Source organism: Varanus komodoensis, unplaced genomic scaffold, assembly GCF_004798865.1.
Source record: "Varanus komodoensis strain SLA01 unplaced genomic scaffold, ASM479886v1 scaffold30, whole genome shotgun sequence".
Taxonomy (NCBI): Eukaryota; Metazoa; Chordata; class Lepidosauria; order Squamata; family Varanidae; genus Varanus; species Varanus komodoensis.
Genome location: NW_025335762.1, coordinates 10,077,760 through 10,097,397, shown reverse-complemented (window position 1 = coordinate 10,097,397; position 19,638 = coordinate 10,077,760). Strand labels below are relative to the sequence as shown.

Here is a 19,638-nt window from a genome sequence, read left to right as displayed (position 1 = left end):
AAATATGGGTGTCCATCATCTTGATGTGGCTAATGGAATTGTGGGGAACCGAGAAAGCGGTGAGAGGCCTTCAGGAAGGAGAACGACAGCTGAATTATAGGTAATGCTGTGTCTGGAAGGAAAAAGGCAGTGCTTGTAGTGTTATGCCTACAAGCTGCAGCTAGTATGCATTCGAAAAGTTACAGTCTGTTGTCAGATCTAGTATGAAGGCTCTGTGAAGAGACACTGATATAAGTACTACCATCCGCAGGACAAAACTCCATCTATTTCTGGACCTTGTATCTCATAAAACACCTTTGTCCCACATCAAATCCAATCACCACCATAGGTCGGTATTATTAATGGGCGGAACCCAACAAAAAGTTTGCTTACCTTACAGAAATTTACAGAAGAGGAAAGGCGAGAAAGACAGGCAGGTGAGAAGAAGGATTGGAAGAGGGATGGGGAGAAAGAGAGAAGAAAAGGGAAAAAAAAGAAGTGTTGAGACAGAGAGCAGGGCCTCTGGGGCAGAGGCCCCCATCTGACACCAAGGGAAGTGAAGCAGCAGCACCAGCACCACAGAAGCAGCACTACAGAGGACTTTGCTCAGACGCACAGGGAAGGAAATGGTCCATACAAGCACCACACCAATGGAAGGATGGAGCCCATGGGGTTGCTGCAGTCAGGAGAGAGACTCGGTGAGGCAACCTGACTTCGTTTTCCATAATGAGTGACGCAGTGGTCTTGTAATTAAAGTATCTCGTGTTTTCAGTCTCTTTTCAGGTCATTTAACCTTCATCCAGAACGGTACACATTCCACAGGTTTGGTCTTCCCATACAGCCTATGAATTGCTCAATTTATCTTGGTATAGCCAACATCCCATAGACCAGCCTTCCTCAATCCAGTGCCCTCTAGATGCTTCGGACTGCCACTCCCAGCATTTCTGGCTGGGGCTGATGGGAGCTGTAGTCCACTATATCTGGAGAGCATTGAGTTACGGAAGATTGCCAGAGACTATATAGGTCAGAAAGCAATGTGAGATTAGGAATTTTTCAGGGCAACTTTTATAAACCCTGAACAGAATGTGATAACTTCTTGACACCATATGCAAGGACTGGGCCCACTCCCTAGTAATTTTCTAGGATTTCTTTTAGTTTTGCTTATCCGAATATGGCATAGGCCTTTCTGGGAGCATTTGGTTAAATGGTTAAAGTAGTTTAAATGAGGCCCACAAACAGAAATTGATAAATAAATGTTATGAATAGATACTACTTAGAATTTTACTACCGAATCTTATCAATGGTCCCCAAGTGCAAACCAGCCAACCTGTTTAAAACCACCAGCTACCCATTTCCTTATCCCTTTAATCCAAGAGTGGGCAGCTTGCAGCCTTCCAGATGAGTTGTGCCACAATTACTCTCAGCCCCAGCTAACATAGCCAGTGATTATAAGTTATAGTGTGGTAGACCCAGACATGCCCACCGCTGCTTCAACCAAAATCTCCCAACAGACTCTCCATTAACTCTGCTACACCACTAATTGCTTGTGCCAGTTGTGGCAACATAACTGAAATGTCACACCAAGGCAATTTTTGCAACTGTAAGAACACGAATAAATTGTGCAAACTCTCTATGAGAGCATCACTAACAGAACTGGCAATGTATTAGCTATATTGTTAGTTAGTTATGTAACATCACAGGAAGTGGTAGAAGGCACCACTGCGTTGCAATTGCTTAACCAGAATCTCTGTGGGGGAGACGTGTTTCTCAGGATTTGGCAGGTTCTGAAGTTGCAGGCTTCCATACAAACAAGATGGATTAGTTCTGCATATCGTATTAACAAGTAGCTAAGGTGAACTAACAGTGGTTTTCTCTTACCTAATATATCTATGGCTACAGTGGACCTACCTATAGCAATGGCTTCACTATACCAAAACAAACAAACAAACAAACAAATAAATCTGTATTAAAAATACAGCTTGTGGTTTATTACTTCCTAATGATGCTACCCAGAACACCACTTTGTTCTTCAGTCTCTGACCTTTTCTGTCAGTGAAAAGCTATGGGTGGTTTTTCATTGGACATCTCAAAAGGGACCTTGATAACCTGCAAATGTTTGTTCGTTCAAGGATAATCAAAGCTCTAGGATTGCACCTGACAGTGGAAAGTCTGGATGGGATCTTTTAGTTCCCACTGAAGAGAATACATGCAACAGTTCTGATCCTAGAACGGGCTACAGTAATTGCTGAAGCAGCGCCGTGCTGCAGTCTGTTGCGTTGGGAATTGAGCCAGGAGAGTGGCGTTGCTTGACACTAACAACAGCCACCTTGAAGCCATGTGGAAGGGAATCATTGTGCAGTAATCATTGCACAGATGAGGAAAGATACACGAACAGATGTAGGGAACAAGAAAGCTGCGGGTCTTGGGAAATCATTCTCATGGACTGCTGGCTGCATTCCAGATGAGGATTCAGAATCAGAAAGTGAAATATATTTTAGTGAGATAGGGGGAAATGGGAGAGGTCAAGAGTCTGAAATGCAAGAGGAGGCCAAGTGCTTTCCTGAGCCAGGCAGTCCCTGGGAATGGCCAAGAGGTACAGCCAGTTTGGGGGCAGGGGTTTGAGGCTGAGGAATTCTCAGTCACAGGCCAGCCCACTCCTCACCCCAGCTATCAGTCCTGTGATGAGACTTCAGCAAAGATGGGAGGCCCAAATGTGTGTGAAGAGGAGACGTGCTTGCCTTCAGAGAGTCCCTCCCAAGGGGATGGGGCCAAGGCATGTTCATAAAGAGAGTTCTTGGTAGTAAACACCAGATTGGGTCCAACAGACCACTCTGTGAAGGCTGAAAGATCTGTTCTGGGTGATTTGTACTTGGAAGCAATCAAGAAACTTAGCAAGGAAACCAGTCTGTTGCTGGTGATGGTTGGAAGGAGGAACCTCGGTTCTCAACAGGGGCCATTCACTTCTCTGGCATCCTAAAGGCATTTTATCTCCTACAGAAGCAAGCTAGACCTAATAGCTGGCAGTGGCCCTCTGTAATGGATTGCAACTGAAAGCATGGCATCAGGAGTAGGAAGGATCGCCCTCATTGCCAAGTGCACAGTGTAATCTGAATGGCAGCTACATGCACTTGCAGAATTGGAATGGTTAAATTCACAGACGGGGCGTATGTGTATCTGAAAAATGAGCTGCAAGTCAAAACCCTATGCTAAGAGGAGACTCCTTGCTGAGGAATCAGTTCAGGGCTCTTTACAAGGAATAAAAAATGGCCTTAGGCCCCAAGCCAAGCCCACGGTCTTCCTGGGCACATACGGACCTGACTGGGTTACCTGGAAGATCGCCTTCCCCAAAATAAAGCTGTGTCAGCATTAAGATGATCAGGGATGGTTTGCAGATTGTACCACAACCAGTAGGCTGTTAACTTACTGACTGTATCTGTGGTAACATGCAATTTTTGGAATGATCTCAAATTAATTCAAAGGGCACCAATAATATCATGGTTGAAGCTCTAATTAAAGACCGATTTCTTCACCCAGACCTTCCCTGAGTGACTGTAATAGTCAAATCTGTTTGTAACTAAAATGTTGTATTGTTGCTGGTTGATTTCAGTGTACTCATATTTTATATGAAAGTTTTAATTTTATTAATTTTAATGTATATTCTAATTTATTTTGATTTTCTTGTGAATCACATAGAGATTATGCAGATAATCTGAATAGAGATGGGAGAAGGAATATTCAGTTTGAAATCAATTTCTTAGCAATAGTTCACACTTCCTTAAAAGCAAATATTCTATGCTTTTTCTATGCTCCTATAATACATTTCATTTGTACATTTAAGCCAGCTTGTTTTGCATTAACTTAACCAAGTTTTTAGTGAGAAGATCATTGTCTTGGTCTTGGTCCACTTGGAAGGAGGGGCAAGTTCCAGTCCAATGGAGAAGATGAGCAGAAAAATGGCCTGTTTTTTTCTACTCATGGCCTGTTTTTCAAGCTTCCTAAAGGCACTTGGTTAGTCACTCTGAGGATGCTGAGTAAGACAGGTCTTTGCTCTGATCCAGTGCAGTTCTTTTGTTTGCAATGTATGCCTGGATGTTGTTCTTCTACCCATCCTTCATCCCATTCCATTTGAATGCAAAGACTCACTATAATGAGATAGCACGCCTTGATATGACTACTCAGAAGTAAGCCCTATTAAGTTCAACAGGGCTTAATCCCAGGGAAGTATGAGTATTTGACCACTGCCTGAAAGTAGTTTTAGCACTGGTAAATGATAAATGATAAATTGAGTGTCCTCAAATTAAATCACCTGTACTTAATAAAACACAATCTACCAGAAGACTGTACAAAATGCTATAAAGAGAAAATGTACATAGAGAGTTAGAGAAGCGCTACTTCCAGGCAAAAAGCCAGAATTCTGTTGCCATATGTCTTATTGTGCAGCCTTGCCTCCAGTTGGAACGTGTTCCTGATAAGCTGTATTTTATTTGAATTTTATACTATCTCACATCAACTGCTTTGCTACTTTATAGCTTAGCTTGACAGAATTAGCTCTTTTAACCTTTTAACAGCCAATTCATCCCTCCTACACTATTTACGTGTGTTTCATGGGCAAAATGTTTTACTCAGAATTCTGGAGCGGCTTTCAAATATACAGTCATCACAGTGTTATGGTGAGAAGATGATGCACTGCTATTATTGTTCATGAGCTTCTTGGGTTTTTGTAGAGTTTCGCACCGAGCACTTAACAAGAGTTTCCAGCATGCCAGTGATACTGGCGGGATCAGTTCGGACTGGTCACACCACCACCGCCACCATGCAGCTCACCTTTCCCACATGCAGTGCCAACATCAGCACAGACGTAAGCAGAAGCCCTCACCCACCTTCTGTGGAGACATGTGACTGGACGATGCCCTGAAGCATGCAGCCGAGTTCACAAAACGCATGCGCCATCGACCACATTCCACCTGCAGGCCAAGCTGGGGCGCAGACAGGGCAATGGCTGAGACGAGCAAAGAGCCGACATTCACTGAGAAGGAACCTTGGCATGAAAGAAGCATCCAAGGGACCCTTGTCCGCATGCCCCAAGAATTGTCTGTGTTGATCAGATATGGAAGAGGCATGTTCCTGTTGTTCCACCCTTGTTCTGGGGCCAGTGAGTCTTGGTGGTTTCCCAGCAAGCTGAGTTGCATCAACTCTTCTCTTACTACTCCCAAGCTATAAGGCATGTCACATTTTTAATTTTGATGTGATTATTTCATCCATCCACTTACAGCTTGCTATTATTACTATTTTACACATGGGTGACTAAGGTATATTAAGGTGTCCAAAGCCAGGTATTGGGTCTATTCTTGAGCTGCAGACCCATACCCAAAGAAGGCTAAATAAAAAGGCAGGTTGCTTTCCTGTAACTGCCATTCTTCGAGTGGTCACCTGTGCATTCACACATACGGGCTTTGCCGTGGAGTGCAAGGCCTAGATCGGAAAATAGCTTCCAGAGCTCAGTGTCATGAAGTGGGTGGGGGGCCCTTCCACCCCTTCTGGGAGTCTTGATAAAGGGAGAGGCCCTGCCCACTCCCTCAGTTTCCTGAAGACCGCAACAGCCCGTGTGTGAGAGGGTGTTGAGCACACTGGAGAGGAGAGAGAGAGATGACAGCACCTGGTGGGAATGTGGAACACGCTAGGCTGACAACAGCCAGTGGGGCAGTGGGTGGGTTGTGTGAATGCACAGATGACCACTGGAGGAACGGCAGTTGCAGGTAAGCAACCTGCCTTTCTTCTTTGTGGTCTCTGTGCATTCAACACATGTGGGCAACTAGCAAGCTCACCGTTCACAGAGGAGGGGCTGTCGCCACTGGAGCATTGCAGAGGGGACCACCCTGCCAAACACGCAGTCTTGTCTGGCATGGACATCAAACCAGTAGTGCTGGATGAAGGTTGACAGATGGACCACGCAGCAGCTCCGCAGATCTCATGCAGCAGGATGCTGGATAGCAGGGCAGTGGACGCAGCTTAGGCTCCCCTGGAATGCACACGCAGGCGTGCTGGGAGCTCCAGCTTTGCCACCTTGTAGGCCAGGAAGATGGTGCTGGCCACCCACTTGGAGGGTCTCGGGGTGGAGACCAGCTCTCCTGTCCTTTGGCCCTCGTAGCACAAGAAGAGGCGATCGGAGGGGTCGATATGTGATGTGGAGTCCTTGCCGGAGGTCCTCCCTGGAGGGGGCTGCCAGCAGCCAGTCATCCAGGTAGGGAAAGACTTGGATGTCCTGGTACCTAAGGTGGGCACAGACCATTGCCATGCACTTGGTGAAGAGCTGGGGAATGGTAGCCAGCCCAGAGGGAATGACAGAACATTGGAAGGTCTCCTGGCCAATCTGGAAGCAGAGGAAATGCCTGCAGTCTTGAGAGATTGTTATGTGAAAATAGGCGTCCCTCAGGTTGATGGAGGCAAACCAGTCCCCCGGTCTGAGGATGGGGAGGATGCCCTACATTGTGACCATCCTGAACCTCTTGGGCATAATATTGATGTCCCAGAGATCCAGAATTGGCCTGAGGCTTCCATCATGCTTGGGTACAGTGAAATCCCGGGAGTAGAACCCCCTTTCCAGGTCTGTAGAGAGGCATTCTATGGCTCCCTTGGAGAGCAAGGCCTGGACTTCTGCCATCAGCGTTGGTGAGGGCGGCATGGTCTTACTGCGGCTTAAGGGAGGTAAGGTGTCAAATTCTATTATGTACCCTTGCTGGATTATGGCCAGGACCCATGAGTCTGAGGTGACGTCCTCCCAGCCTGGCAGAAGCCAAGCCAGGTGGTGAGTGAAGTTATGAGGGGAGGAAGGGGCGAGTAGGCTGGGGCTGCCTGGACGTGAGCTGCAGTGCCTATGCCTGGCATCCTTGGATGGGGGTCCCTGGTGTGGCTGGGCATCGTGGCTTTTTGGGGTGGGGGTCTGATGGTCTGGGCCAGGAGGAGCCAGAAAGTGAGTGGCGGCTAGAGCTGGAGGGAGTCCCTTGCCTTCTGCACTGTGGCACCTCGTACGTGAACCCCATGCGCTTAGCTGTGGTATGCATTTTATGGAGAGCCCATGCTCTCATCAGTGCACGCATTGAAGAGGCCCTCTCCATCGAAGGGCAGGTCTTCCATGCAAGCCTGTGTCTCTGGGGAAAGACTTGCAGCTCTGAGCCAGGCATGGCAGCGGATAGCCACAGCCGCCATGACCTTGCCATTGCAGTCTGCATGGTGCCTGGCGGCCTCCATCTGAAATGTGGACAGGTTCTCTGCCTCAGAGTGAGGCAAGCAGGCGCCATCACAGAGATAATCAGGAAGATGCTCTGCCATGGCTCCCATTTTCTCCCAGAGAAAAAGTTGGGAACTCGTCATGGCGGCCTCGTTGTTGGAGACACGAATGCCCAGGAAGGAGCCCACGTACCCCCTCTTACCCAGGCCATAAAGGCTGTTGCCCTCTTTCTCCACTGGTGTGGACTGGTCCCTGAGAGAGGTCCCTTGCATGGATTCCACTATAACAGAGTTGGGCTTGGGGTGCTGATGGAAGGAGGACAGCGGTTTGTCCGCCAATTTGTGAGTGGACTCAACTTCACATAAGGGAGACAATGTCGAAGTGAGAGCCTTCCAGGTCTGCTGAGCCATAAGGAGTAGGACCAGCGAGAGATTAATACACACAGGTGTGGAGTGGGCCAAGGACAAGTCCCCAGAGACGGGGTCAGCCTCGGATTCTGCCGGGTGTGAGGCCAGTAGGCCAAGGTCATCTACTCTGTGAAGAACCATATCGGCAAAGCTCTCTCCCCCACTAGGTGACATGGACAGGTCCTGCTTTGGGGCCTGCGAGTCTGGAGAGCAGGGAGGGGAGTCCGGGGACTGTGACTGGGCCAAGCAGAGGGACATGACTCCCTGAATGGGGACCTGAAACGTCGCGTGGGCCCTAGAGTAGTGGAGGAGCAAGGCTAGCAATGCTGTGGAGGACTGCAGGAGCAGCAGTGCTGGTCGTCTCCGTTGTGGGACCTTCAGGAAGTATGGATTGAGCTGAAATTCTTGGTGAGTTGGCAGTGGCCCTCCTGACAGTGAGGGGAGGACTCTAATTGGAAAGCTGGTCTCATATGCGCAGGCATGCATGGTGCGCAGAAGTGGCCTCGCTGGCACGGTGGGCCTCTGTATGCCGTCTCATTGGGTGGCACTGATCCTCTTCGATGTCAGGGACAATCATGTGGTCTCAACGCCAAGGAAGTTCGCATGCAAGGTGCAAGCATGGGAGCTTGGCATGGGGCGGCAGTGGGTGCTGTCAGCATTGGCTCCAATGCTGAGGGAAGGAGGGCCTGACCAGGGTCTCGAGGCAGTTGAGGTGCTGGTGTGAAGCCAGTGGTCTGGGGTGGCCTCAGTTGGTGGAGGAGGCACAGTCCTCCTACTCCAGTGGTACTATCAGCATGGAGCTCTCCTCTGCACTGCGGGAGGGTTCCTGGATTCTGACGGGTCTGTTGAGTACGTGGACACCAGGGACCATGACGAGGAGCCATCCCAGCTGGGGAAGGAGGCGCAGGGAGACCCCCATGGTCCTGCAGTGACTGGGCCTCAAGCCGTGGTCGGCATCAGCGAGTGGGAGAGGAATCGGGTCGGTGAGGCAGGTGGCATGGGCAACGACTCACGTGTGGACAACCGCTGAGGAGGTGAGGGTCTGCTGTCCAGTGATCTGGCGCACACTGGGGAGGGGGCAGTCTGGCGGCAGAAGTGGCTCCACTGCCTCCGAGGGAACGCCCAGGTCTGGCGTGCACGGTCAGACAGGTGGCGAGGAGCTGGGAGCTGTGGCGCGCTTGGTGGCCCGGCGCTGCCTGCACTTGGCCGGCAGTCTCCGAATGGCTGTGCGAGGGGAGCTGTGGTGGATGCGGCGGCCCTCCTCCTTCTGCGCTTTGGTGGACTTGTGGCTTCCTCAGCAGAGGGAGGCTCCTCTGCCTCCGGAGATTCAGTGGCTCTCAAAGTGTGCTGCCAGAGGGTGAATTCAAGACAGTCTGCCCACTGCCAGTGAGTTTGCTTTTTAAAGGCCTGGCGGTGCAGGTGGGTCTGCACAGCAGGTCCCTTGCCAAGGCAGAGGTGGCAGCAGAAACAGCCACCGGCAGCAGGGAGGCAATCGGCGCAGGAGCTGCAGTGGCAGAACGCGGGGCTGGCCGTCCGGTGGGTAGAGGCATGACGGAGAGGGAGAGAGAGAGAGAGAGAGAGAGAGAGAGAGAGAAGGAGAAAACAGTCGTTTCCTTCTCCCTTGCAGGGTGAGAGAGACTGGCCCAGAGGAACGGCGGGGGATCTCCTATTAAGGTAGGACAAAATAGAAATTAGAGGAATTTTTTAAAGATTTTTCTAATGAGAAGTAAGGAGCCAAAAGAGAAAGAGCAAAAGACAACGGGAGTTAAGTGGAAGGTTCCAGTGGCGATGCGAGTGCAACTGGAAAGGAACTGGGGGGGTGGCTGAGAACCCCCACCCTTTATCTGGACTTCCAGAAGGGGGGAGAGGGGCCCCTGCCCACTCCATGACGCTTTGCTCTGGAGGTTTCTTTCCCATGTAGGCTGTGTGCTCTGCAGAAAAGCACGTATGTTTGACGCACAGAGACCATGAAGAACAACGTTATAATAATGCACAAACCCATGTGAATACACTCACTCATCATTAAGCAATGAGAACTTCCCTGCAGATCTCAGTGAGGTCAGATTCACTGTATTAAAAATAAGCATAACAATATCAGAACTCTACTTTCTTGAATAGATATCAGAATCACGCTCCCCAAGCCTAATTGAGCTTATTACAAGCACTAAAACATCTTACTTGTAAGGGAAAGCAGGATGGCACAAATTGGCATAAGAAAGAAAATGACTGCTTTGCATATTTTTCATATTAATAACATAAATAATCGATATGCTTGATCTGCTGAGGTTGCCAGTAACACTTCTTATCTGTTGAAAAGGGAACAATACCCTTGCTGGAGTCCTGCTTGATCTCAATAGGGAATAACTATGGCTCTCTTACTGATGCACAAACAGAGGCCAAGAGAAAGCCAAGGCTTTATCTTTATACCTTGGCTCACAAAGACAAGTGCACAGTACCGTTAGTAAAAGAATTCCTTCTACTAAGTACAAGAACGCAGTCATTCTAGAGAGGAAAATACCTAACTTCTTCCCGCCAGTGTTCAGCGAGTAGTGACAAGTCAAATAATGACTTAAGAAGTACTTTAAAGAAATGGTGACTACTGCATTTTGAATGCAGATATTCTCAACCAATGTAAATGGCCAGGTAGCAAAGCATGATATATTCTGAAATCCCTAAAAAATACTGAAAGCAATTTTCCTACGCCTGTGAAAGAACCCACAAACCAAAACGTGCTCCTGTGACCAATTGGAGTAAATCAATCTAGCCGGTGCTTCATTCCTGACAATTAATTATCCGCATTATACTTTTTTCACTGCTAGAATACAAAGCAACTATACTGTGTGTATTAACATGCCCAAAACCAATTTGAGCTTGCTGCGGTTTTAATCTTTACTAACAACTTCAGGGTATGGGGCGAGATTCTTCCCAGACCAAACCACTCAGTCTCCATCCCTGTCATGACACCTACCTACCCCCTACTAAATCCTCCCATGTAACTAGCTATGGCAGTCATTTCCCACTCCTGCACTGATAAACTGGCAGGCAGCCAAACCATCAACAAAAGACATCACCTTGGGGATCTCTGCCTATGTAGGAATGCTGCAATATTCATTCCATCTATGATTCATGAATCCTCAGGTGCTGTTGATCCATTGTCTGCTCTCTGAAGAATTTGCGTTTTGCACAAATGTTAACGGAGGTATTTGCACAAATTTGCAAATTCACTTGTGCAAATCCACACTCCCTAAATATGCATACTCCAAGATATGCAAACATCTCTGGAAAATGTATTTTCACATTGTAAGCTATGTGGGAAAAAGTTATCCTCTGGGCAATATTTTTGTTGCGTTTTCTACCACCAAATTTGCATAAAATTACAGATTTTTTAAACTGTCTGAAGAGAGCGGAATCTGTGCAATGTGGGAAAATTCAGTTTGCTGCAGAGTCTATGGGTTGGATTCTTAGAAATTCAGACTCATTTGTCTGCTGTGGATTTCTCTACATCTACACCTTTCCTCAAAGGCTTCCAGGGCAACTTCTCAGTTCCTAATACGCAATTCTCTGTGGCTTCTGGATTGCCTGACACAACTCCCCATGTTATTTTACTCAGCATCTGAAAAGTACAAGATACAGTTTTTGAGGTACTCACGAACTGGTGCTGAACAGGATCAAAATAATGTGAGACTACTTTGACCCTCTCATATCACGACATGAAAGCTTGGTTTGGAAGCAGAGCCTTATCGACTGAGCTCTCATTCCTTGATGGGTGAGGTGATAAAAAGTGCATGCAACACGCTTATATCAAGCTTCACGGGTGTGATGCATCCAGCTCTGCTACCAAGAATGGTGCCACATAGTCCACAAGCATGCTTTCATAATATACCCCGCCTCACCTAAAGCCAGCACTATTGGTTTTTGAAAGGGCTGCCACATAAGACAGCCCTCTTAGCAACTGCTTTAGAATGCTAAAATGGGCAGGAAAGAGCAGGGCTGCTGGGTAGTAAGTCCTCTGCCAGCATTCCCCTTATATTTGGGCACTACTTGGACCCTGTGCAATGATGAGTGATTGAGCATCTCCCAACAGGAGGAAAAGCAGCAGCATCCTATAGCCTGCATCTCCTTATAGGGAGGGGTAGGGTGTGCGGAGAAGAAAAAGCGGGAGTTGAGTGTGACTGGCAGACGGCCAACTACCTGCTTCTTCTCTTTAAGACAATCACCCTTCTACACTGCAACTCTGCTTAGCAATTTGGATGATTGTTGGTGCTGAAAACCCCCCACCACAGTAGACACTTGTGGCATTAGGTAGTACTTATTATTTGGAAGATGGGCCTTAACTCCTGACCACAAAATGACTACCGAAAAAACAAGGGCTACTTTTGCATCATCAACACGCATCAATCATGCATCTCCTCTTCCGTTAATGCTCTGAAACATTTCCCCTTTGTAAAGCTTTGAATTGAGATCACTGCACCATTTTGCCAAAGTTGATCTGAATCCCATGGAAATTTTTACTGATTATGCTCCTATGGCCTTTTTATGGGTATGTTTCCAACCTCAACTTGATGGAATAAGTTGGAATTGCCTCCACTGGCTGATATTCTTCAGAGCTAGACCCTGGTTATAAAAAGGGGAAGTCTGGACTCTTCAAACAGGGTGAGATGAGGTGTTCATGGTGAATGACACGTCATGCGCTCAAATTTCAAAGTGAGAAAGGGGAAGTGAGGAGGGTCTCTTCTGGACACATCTACCTTGCTCCACCAACCCCATGGTGGCACCGGAGGCTGCTGCTGCAGACATTGTGGCGGGAGCGGTGGTCTGTCTGCCCACTGTTAGCACCAGGTTGGGAAACAAAGAAATAAAGGACAGCAAATAGGGAAAGGGATGGGGAAAGAGTTAGAGAAGAACAAAGAGAGAGAGAAAGAGGGAAAGTAAGAAGGGGAAAGAAAGGAGACAAAGGAAGCAGAAAAAGATTAGAGTTAAAGTTGAGATGAAGAGACTGGCAGCAAACGTGCATTCACTTTTACACAATCCATGGATCTTTTCCATTTGAGCAAGACATATTCTCCTTTCTCTGCTCTGGAAACCCCACCCTTGCATTGTTGGACTGTGGGACAATGTATGCTACAGGATCAAGACTTCTGTAGCCTCTAGATGATACTTTTAATGGTAATGAGCATTATAACCCAAAGTGAAGCACAGAGGGGCTGTCATGCCATCAGAACTAAACCATGCCATCAAATGTAGCAGGAATGATAAGGTATGGGGGACACTGAAGAATTCTCACTGTTGGGACTGACTGAGAGTCATAGATTATCATGCGCAAGATGAAGTATGTGAACCATGCATCACTTCTGCAGTTGGTTCCTGGAGATTCTCTGAAGAGTTAAAACCCTGTGATAACATAACCTTCATCTTCCTCAATTATCATTCTATGAAGTTCTTCCCTGAGGAATCACTTAGCAACAGAAACTTAAAAGCCACGTTTGCAGGCCTCAGAGCTTGGTAGAGACATGGTTCACCCTGCAATTACGTGACTGTGGAAATCTTCATGAAATTTGGCAGTTGTCATAGAATTACTTGGGGAGGGGGAGAAATTGACAGCTGAAGACAGGTGCATGGTACCTATCATTTGCTTTCTAGCTGTAAGGATCAGGCAGGCATTGGAAGCTACTGGGTTCCCCAGATAAAATTCAGTCAATCCCCACAGATAGCAACAAGGTAGAACTAAAGCTAAAAGTATGCATGTTTTATTTTTATTATTTATTTATTGCTAAAGTTCACTCCTCCATTAAATATACTTTGGGTATTTTCCCTTTTTCCCCCTCATCATCTCTAAAATAGCACTGCTTTCTGGTCACTTTGTTTATCAACACCCAATTTCTTCCCAGGAATTCCAAATTCCACAAAAAGATAGTGCAAATACTGGGTCCAGAATTAATCAAATCTTTGCTGGCGTTACATAATCTGTTTTTTTTTTTACACAGGATTGGTAGGTGCACATTTTCCTGTTTGCAGAACTTGGGGTTCCAAGCTGAGGAATATGGATTGTGTCATTGTTTGCTGTAAATTCATGGGGCCTTACTCAGGCTCATGAACAGTGAAGGGAGAGGGAGCCCTGCGGGAAAGTAAGGAGGGGAAAACAGTGAGTGGGTGGATCCTTGCTTGAGGAATCTACTCAGCCATCTTATATCCTCTGTTCTCTTTCAAAATGCAGACGCTTTTGTTCACTTCTCTAGTCAGGGACAGCAGCTCATCTCCTCTGCGATGAGAACGCTTTGCTCTTTTAGAAGGTGAATGCCTCTCTGATTGATCCGATGATGGTAATGAACCAAACCAGGAAATGCGATGGGGGTCGGGGGGAGACACATTGTACCTCTGCATTTGAAGGCAAAACCAACCAGAAGAGTTAATACACCACAAGCAATGCTTGTGCCCTCGAGGTGTCCAGTTTAATATTGTATTACCAAGATTTTTAAAAAAAGAAAAGAAAAAGATGTCCCAATGAAATTAAGGAAGAGATGGAGTAGCAGGAATGAAGAGGGCTGTAGCTGAATCGGTATGGGCATGCTTTCCATCCAGTAGGTAGGGTGAGGAAGGTATCCTGCATGGAACTCTGGAGAACTATAGCCAGTTGCTGTCAACCATACTGGGCCAGGTTCAGTAACAGGTGGATTTCTTATCTAAACATGCCATTTGAGACCTCCAAGGAATGGGCAGAGGCTGGGGCAGGGGCCAGATCAGATATATTCAAGATTAAATTGCAGTCAAGTTGTGTAATTTGGAGATAAAGGTGCTCCTGTGGAATATGATGACACATAGCCTAGAAGATGGAGTTGGGGGCTGCCTCTCTTTCTAAATGGCAACCCTGAGTAGTACGTACGGAGGATCGAGGATGTAGGAGAGAGACAGAAACCCCATAGCAAGCCTGCATTTCTGCAAGACTGGGGGTTCTCGGTATGCAGCATTGCTCAAACTGCTTTGACTGGTTCAGTTACTAAGGCTTCAGCAGGGGAGGAGAAGGGAGGGAGAAGAGGAAAGGATAAAGTCAACAGGAAGCCAGTCAGTTTTCTCAAAAGAACACAGGTAGGAGGGCATTCCAGGACACACTCAATTTTCACTCTTATTGGTTTTATGTGCGGAGATGGACTTGACATCCTGTCAGCAAAAATAAATTAGTTTATGTTCTACTCCTGGTTCCAATATATAACTTTTCACATCACAATGCCAGAGAGCACCAGGATAAGGAGAGAGAGAGAGACAGATGTTACACTCCAAGGCTAACGTTAATTAACTACATCTATATTAGTGCAGCAGCCTGGACGACGGTTGCACTTGCCAGGCCTCTGTTTCAAGGCTGCCTCTGTTCAGGTGCGGTGTATTTCTTTTAATTAAAGGGGGAAAGGGAACTATTGAGGTGCAAGAATTTTTCTTTTCTCTTCATTAAGCAAAGCAAAGCTCTCACCTGAAAAGTTTCTTGTTGCCAACATAGTGGTAAGAATTGCACCCTAAAAGAGAAAATAAAGAGTTTTTTAAGGAGATTTTCACAGGGAATTTTTACAGATTTTAAGTACAAAAGAAGATCCTTAAGAAAGGAGGAGTGAGAATCTAGTATGTGTATGCAAATTAAGGACATGCAACACTGAAATGACTCAAAACCATTCCCGACATCTTGTATCCCCATTTCTAAAAAGGCCAATTTTAGAAAGGTAGGATCCTGCCTTGGTGAAAAAGCCTCTACTTGGAGGCCTTTCTGATCCCCGAGGAACTTAAACTGGCATGCTGCTGTTTGCATGTTTAAATTCCTCTGTATCTAAAAACATGAGTGCTCTTAACCTATCACGCAATAAAAACAGAAGCTATGTGGAACTGCAAAGAAGTATTTTTTCAAATGGCAACTCGAACCTCAGTCTGAATGGGTGCGATAGGCATTGCAACTCCATCCTTGGAAGAGTTTGGAGCAGGGAGAGATGGTGTGAAGATCCGCTTCCTCAAGATCCATGAGACTCTCCATCTCTCTTACTCCAAGACAGTGAGAGACACAAATTTCGAAATCCTCTGCCATGCCTCCCACTCTTACTGGCAGGGGAGAGGACAGAGGGAAAGATGAAAAACGGGAGCTGTAGGTCTACATGCATCCATCCCTTAGGACTATGCTTGGAATGGAGATTTATAAAAGTGTATCATTTATTAACATTAATCATCTTCCCCAAAATGATTCCTTTTTTCAAAAGGAAGAACAGTGCTGCAGGGCAAGTATGGAGTAATTTTATCCCATCCTTACTTGTTCAGCCTTTAAAGGTTAAAGACACCTTGTCAAATAAATCAGTTTGGTTAGCAAGAAGCCTGGAGACACTGAAGACTAATGCCGCATCACAGAGCCTTCCACTGTAATGCCAACTCTTTTTCTAACACAGTGCTATAGGATATAGGTTAAATAATTTGCAATGGTCAGATATTATTAAGTTATTAGCATACAATCACAAAGAACATGTTACTTTTAAGGAAGAAACAGATCTTGAAATGTCTCAGATTAACTCCACTCTGCCATCACAACTCCCTTCACAACCAGTATAATTATGCTCACTTTTTGACGTGGAAAGGGAAATACCAGGAAAGGACCAAAGGAAAAGGAATAATGCTCCTCTATGTCCTTTTGTAAAAAAAAGTAGCAAACAGCTTCTGTTTGTTGCTGAAAAGCAGCAAAGAGCCAATGTAAAGACTGGAGGCTGCCTCACATACCACCATATTTCATAAAACCATCCATGAGGATGATGGATTACCATGTGTGGCAAATGCTCACATGGGTCCACATTATACACACTATCGGACATAGTGGTTAGCAAAAGAAGGATACTCTTCTTCTATAAAGAAGAACCAGCAGAGGGCCAGCGAGGAGTAGTGTAAGGTTGGGGTGCAGGAGATCTCGGTTCTAGTCTCCTCTCAGCCATGAAACTCACTGGGTGCCCCTGGGCCACCCACTGAGGCTAACCTGGCTCACAGGGCTGCTATTGTGAGGATAAAATGGAGAGAAGGGTTATGTATAGCTCTGTTGCTTCCTCGAAAGAGGCAGAAAGGACAGCAGAGATACAATAAAGAAAGAATGTGTTACTCCTAACTAGGGATGGGGGAATTCTGGCTGAGATGCATGGATACTGCCCCCGCCACACACACACACACAAGTTCATATGATTCACGGGCATTTCCAGGAGGCGCTTCCTCACTCTGCAGAAGAACTGCTAAGGGGAACAGCCAGGCCAGCACTACTGCTCCAGCATCATTCAGAGCATCTCCCAAGCACTGGCAGCCAAATGTCCCTCACCCACACTTCCTGCCGCAGCTGAAATGTTTCCTATTACAAGAAGTAGGTGTGCATCTTCACCTTCCTTGCTCTCCATGGATAGTACCGTCACTATTCCTTGCAGTCAGTGGATAACTGAATAGCCAAAGCTTCAAGGTTTCCTTCCTAAACGTTGCAATAGCTGTATGCATTTAATTATGGTATTTACAATGCAAATAAAAACCATTCAATTAATGCAAATTGTGTGTGGCCTTCCATTTTTCTGTGGTATAATAGTCCTTGGTAGGAATAAAAAAAAAATCTAAAGCAGTTCTCAAAAGTTCTAGGCTTGGTTCTGAGCAGAACTGCCAACCAGGAATTTTGCAATGTATCAAGTGGGCCTTAATGAAAGGATTGGTGTTTTACTGCGGTAGGAAAGGCATATGCAAATATGTGTGCACATGCATGTGCACACACTTAAAATTACCATGATATTTACATGCTGTCTTTTTGCCCCCAGATTGGGCCATATAAAAGGGGAATGCAATCAATCATAATGAAAAGCAGAGGAGGGAGACCATCAAAGATGGCTTGCTTGCAGCAGGCTTGAGCTTTAGCAACTGATGTAAAGGTAACAGGTAACTTTTACGAAATGCTGAAATGGAAGAAAGCAGAGTTGGGATTGTACCACTATTTACAACTGGACAGATATCCAGCAGAAAATGTCTTAGAGACATAAACACTCATACACACACCACTAGATAGACTGGGCACATCAGCGGTGGAAGCAGAGATTGGCGGGGCTGGAAAAACATGACCAAGAGGCAGAGGTGGCATTGTGGACACAATGCACCACAGAAATCAGAAAAGGACAGAACAACCAGCGGTGCTTCAGCAGTAGCCAAGGAAGGTAGATGGAGTGATGTAGAGGGAGGCACTTGAAGTCATGAAGAGTCACAACAAATCTAAAAATGGTAACAATGAACTCTTTGTAAGAAGCAAAATCCATACTGAAGAGAATTGGGAGGACCGCAGGTGAAGGCTGTGGTTATGGTAACACGATCAAGAACGTTGGAAATGTAAGGAGGAGGGAAAGGATGGAACAAAATGGAATAGGGGTCAAAATAAAAAGAGGAAAATAACTAGGGAGGTGTTGACTGGAATTCATACTGGGTTGTGTCAATCTGCAGTTTGAAGAAATCAGCAAGATCATCAGCAACCGTAAACATGGAAGAAGAGCTGGATCAGAGGTGTCCAGGGTAATTTAGTGATAGATAATGGTTTTGAGCAAGAAAAGATGATTTGCTTGGCATGGAAAAGGTCAGAAATTAAGGTAGAGAGACTAAAACACTTGAATTACAGGTCTTACTAAAAGGAGTCAGCACTGGAAGTGTTGACACATATGTTGTTCCCACAGTTTTTCAGCCCATCTCTTACCTTGAGCTTCCTTCTGGCATTGAACTTTTTCAGACACTCTACAGTCTCCTGTCTGTGCATCATGGAGGCCACTGTTGAACGTTGCTGTAAAAATATAAAACAAGAGGGGAAAATGTGGGCAAAGTCTAGCCACTGTGACCTGGCCTCAGAAATGAATATTGAAAGAGAGAGAGAAGTGGCGTAAGAAAAGGTGGGGGGCAGAATTGGAGACATGAACTGGATACTCTACTCAACACACCTCTCATGGACACCCAGATTGTTCTTGTACATTATCTGCATAGAATTAATACCATCCAGTGCAGTAATGCAAACCATAACTGTGATACATACACTGGATTTGTCTGAAGGACAGACTATTGTATCTATCAGGGATTGGGATGCTGTGCCATTTAATCCTGCCCCTCTTTGACAATGACCTGGCGCTCCATGAGCCTAAAGCTGCAAAAGAACAGACTGTCTGAAGGAAACCTGAAGCTGATCGGGGGATCTGAGGCTCTTGGGAAGAGACAGCAGAAAAACCTTCAAGAGGCAGATAGTCCCCTCTCTGAATCAGAGGCAAATAAACAAATGGCGTCTACATCTAGGGAGCAGAGTCCTGTAAAAGTTCAGGCTTGACTCACTGACAGATGTAAAATAAGGGAACGTGGGCATTTCTTTCCAATTCAACCCCGAATGAGTATAAATGTTGTACACCAACAAGACAGAAGCAGCAGAGATACTTACACAGACCCAAGGATGTTTTAGAGCTTCGTGAGCTGTGATCCTCTTTGCTGGGTTGATGGTTAACATCTGGTTTATGAGGTTTTTTGCTTCGGGGGTGACTGTGTCCCACTCAGGAGAAGGAAACTGAGGAGAAAAAGAAATTATGCACATGTTGTTTTGGAGGACACATCAAAGGATATGGGGTGCTCTCATCTAACAGGTCTGTGTGCTCCAAAGAAAGTAAAACCTCTCATCTGTAGCAATAGTATATCATTTGCAACTGATTACTCTCTTTTAGACATTTTATTAAGTTTATTTTAAAAACCTTACTTACCACCTTTTGCAAAAACAGTATGTACATTTTAGAAAACAAACGCCTTAAGAAGACACATAAAAGATGCATTGTTGTTGCATCACAACCAGAAGTGCCGTCTCCCATGAGAGGAGTCGGTGCTCTGCAAATGCGAGTGGCTCAGAGGGCAGTTTTGTCAGGGCTTGTGGTACCACTGACAGGCCCCATGTGGGTACTGTGGTTCAAACTGGAGGGTTCAAGTTGTGTAGTCCCTTCAAGAATTTTCTTGTTCATGGGTGGGAAAAAGCTGCAGAAC

The 19,638-nt window shown here is 46.1% G+C and overlaps 1 protein-coding gene across 10 annotated transcripts in view; it reads right to left on the bottom strand.

Moving 5' to 3' along the window:
• Positions 1 to 19,638, bottom strand: part of CAMK2B (calcium/calmodulin dependent protein kinase II beta) — a 204,059-nt gene that overhangs the window by 44,533 nt on the left and 139,888 nt on the right. For 6 of the 10 annotated variants that reach the window (XM_044437287.1, XM_044437296.1, XM_044437289.1 and 3 more), the window contains exons 10-13: positions 19,052 to 19,174; positions 18,329 to 18,412; positions 15,077 to 15,119; positions 12,363 to 12,440 (exon numbers count right to left, since the gene is read on the bottom strand). In XM_044437287.1, the coding sequence (XP_044293222.1) occupies positions 12,363 to 12,440; positions 15,077 to 15,119; positions 18,329 to 18,412; positions 19,052 to 19,174 (328 nt within the window). The remainder of the gene's footprint in view (positions 1 to 12,362; positions 12,441 to 15,076; positions 15,120 to 18,328; positions 18,413 to 19,051; positions 19,175 to 19,638) is intronic. The other 4 variants (XM_044437291.1, XM_044437293.1, XM_044437292.1 and 1 more) reach the window with 1 other exon arrangement.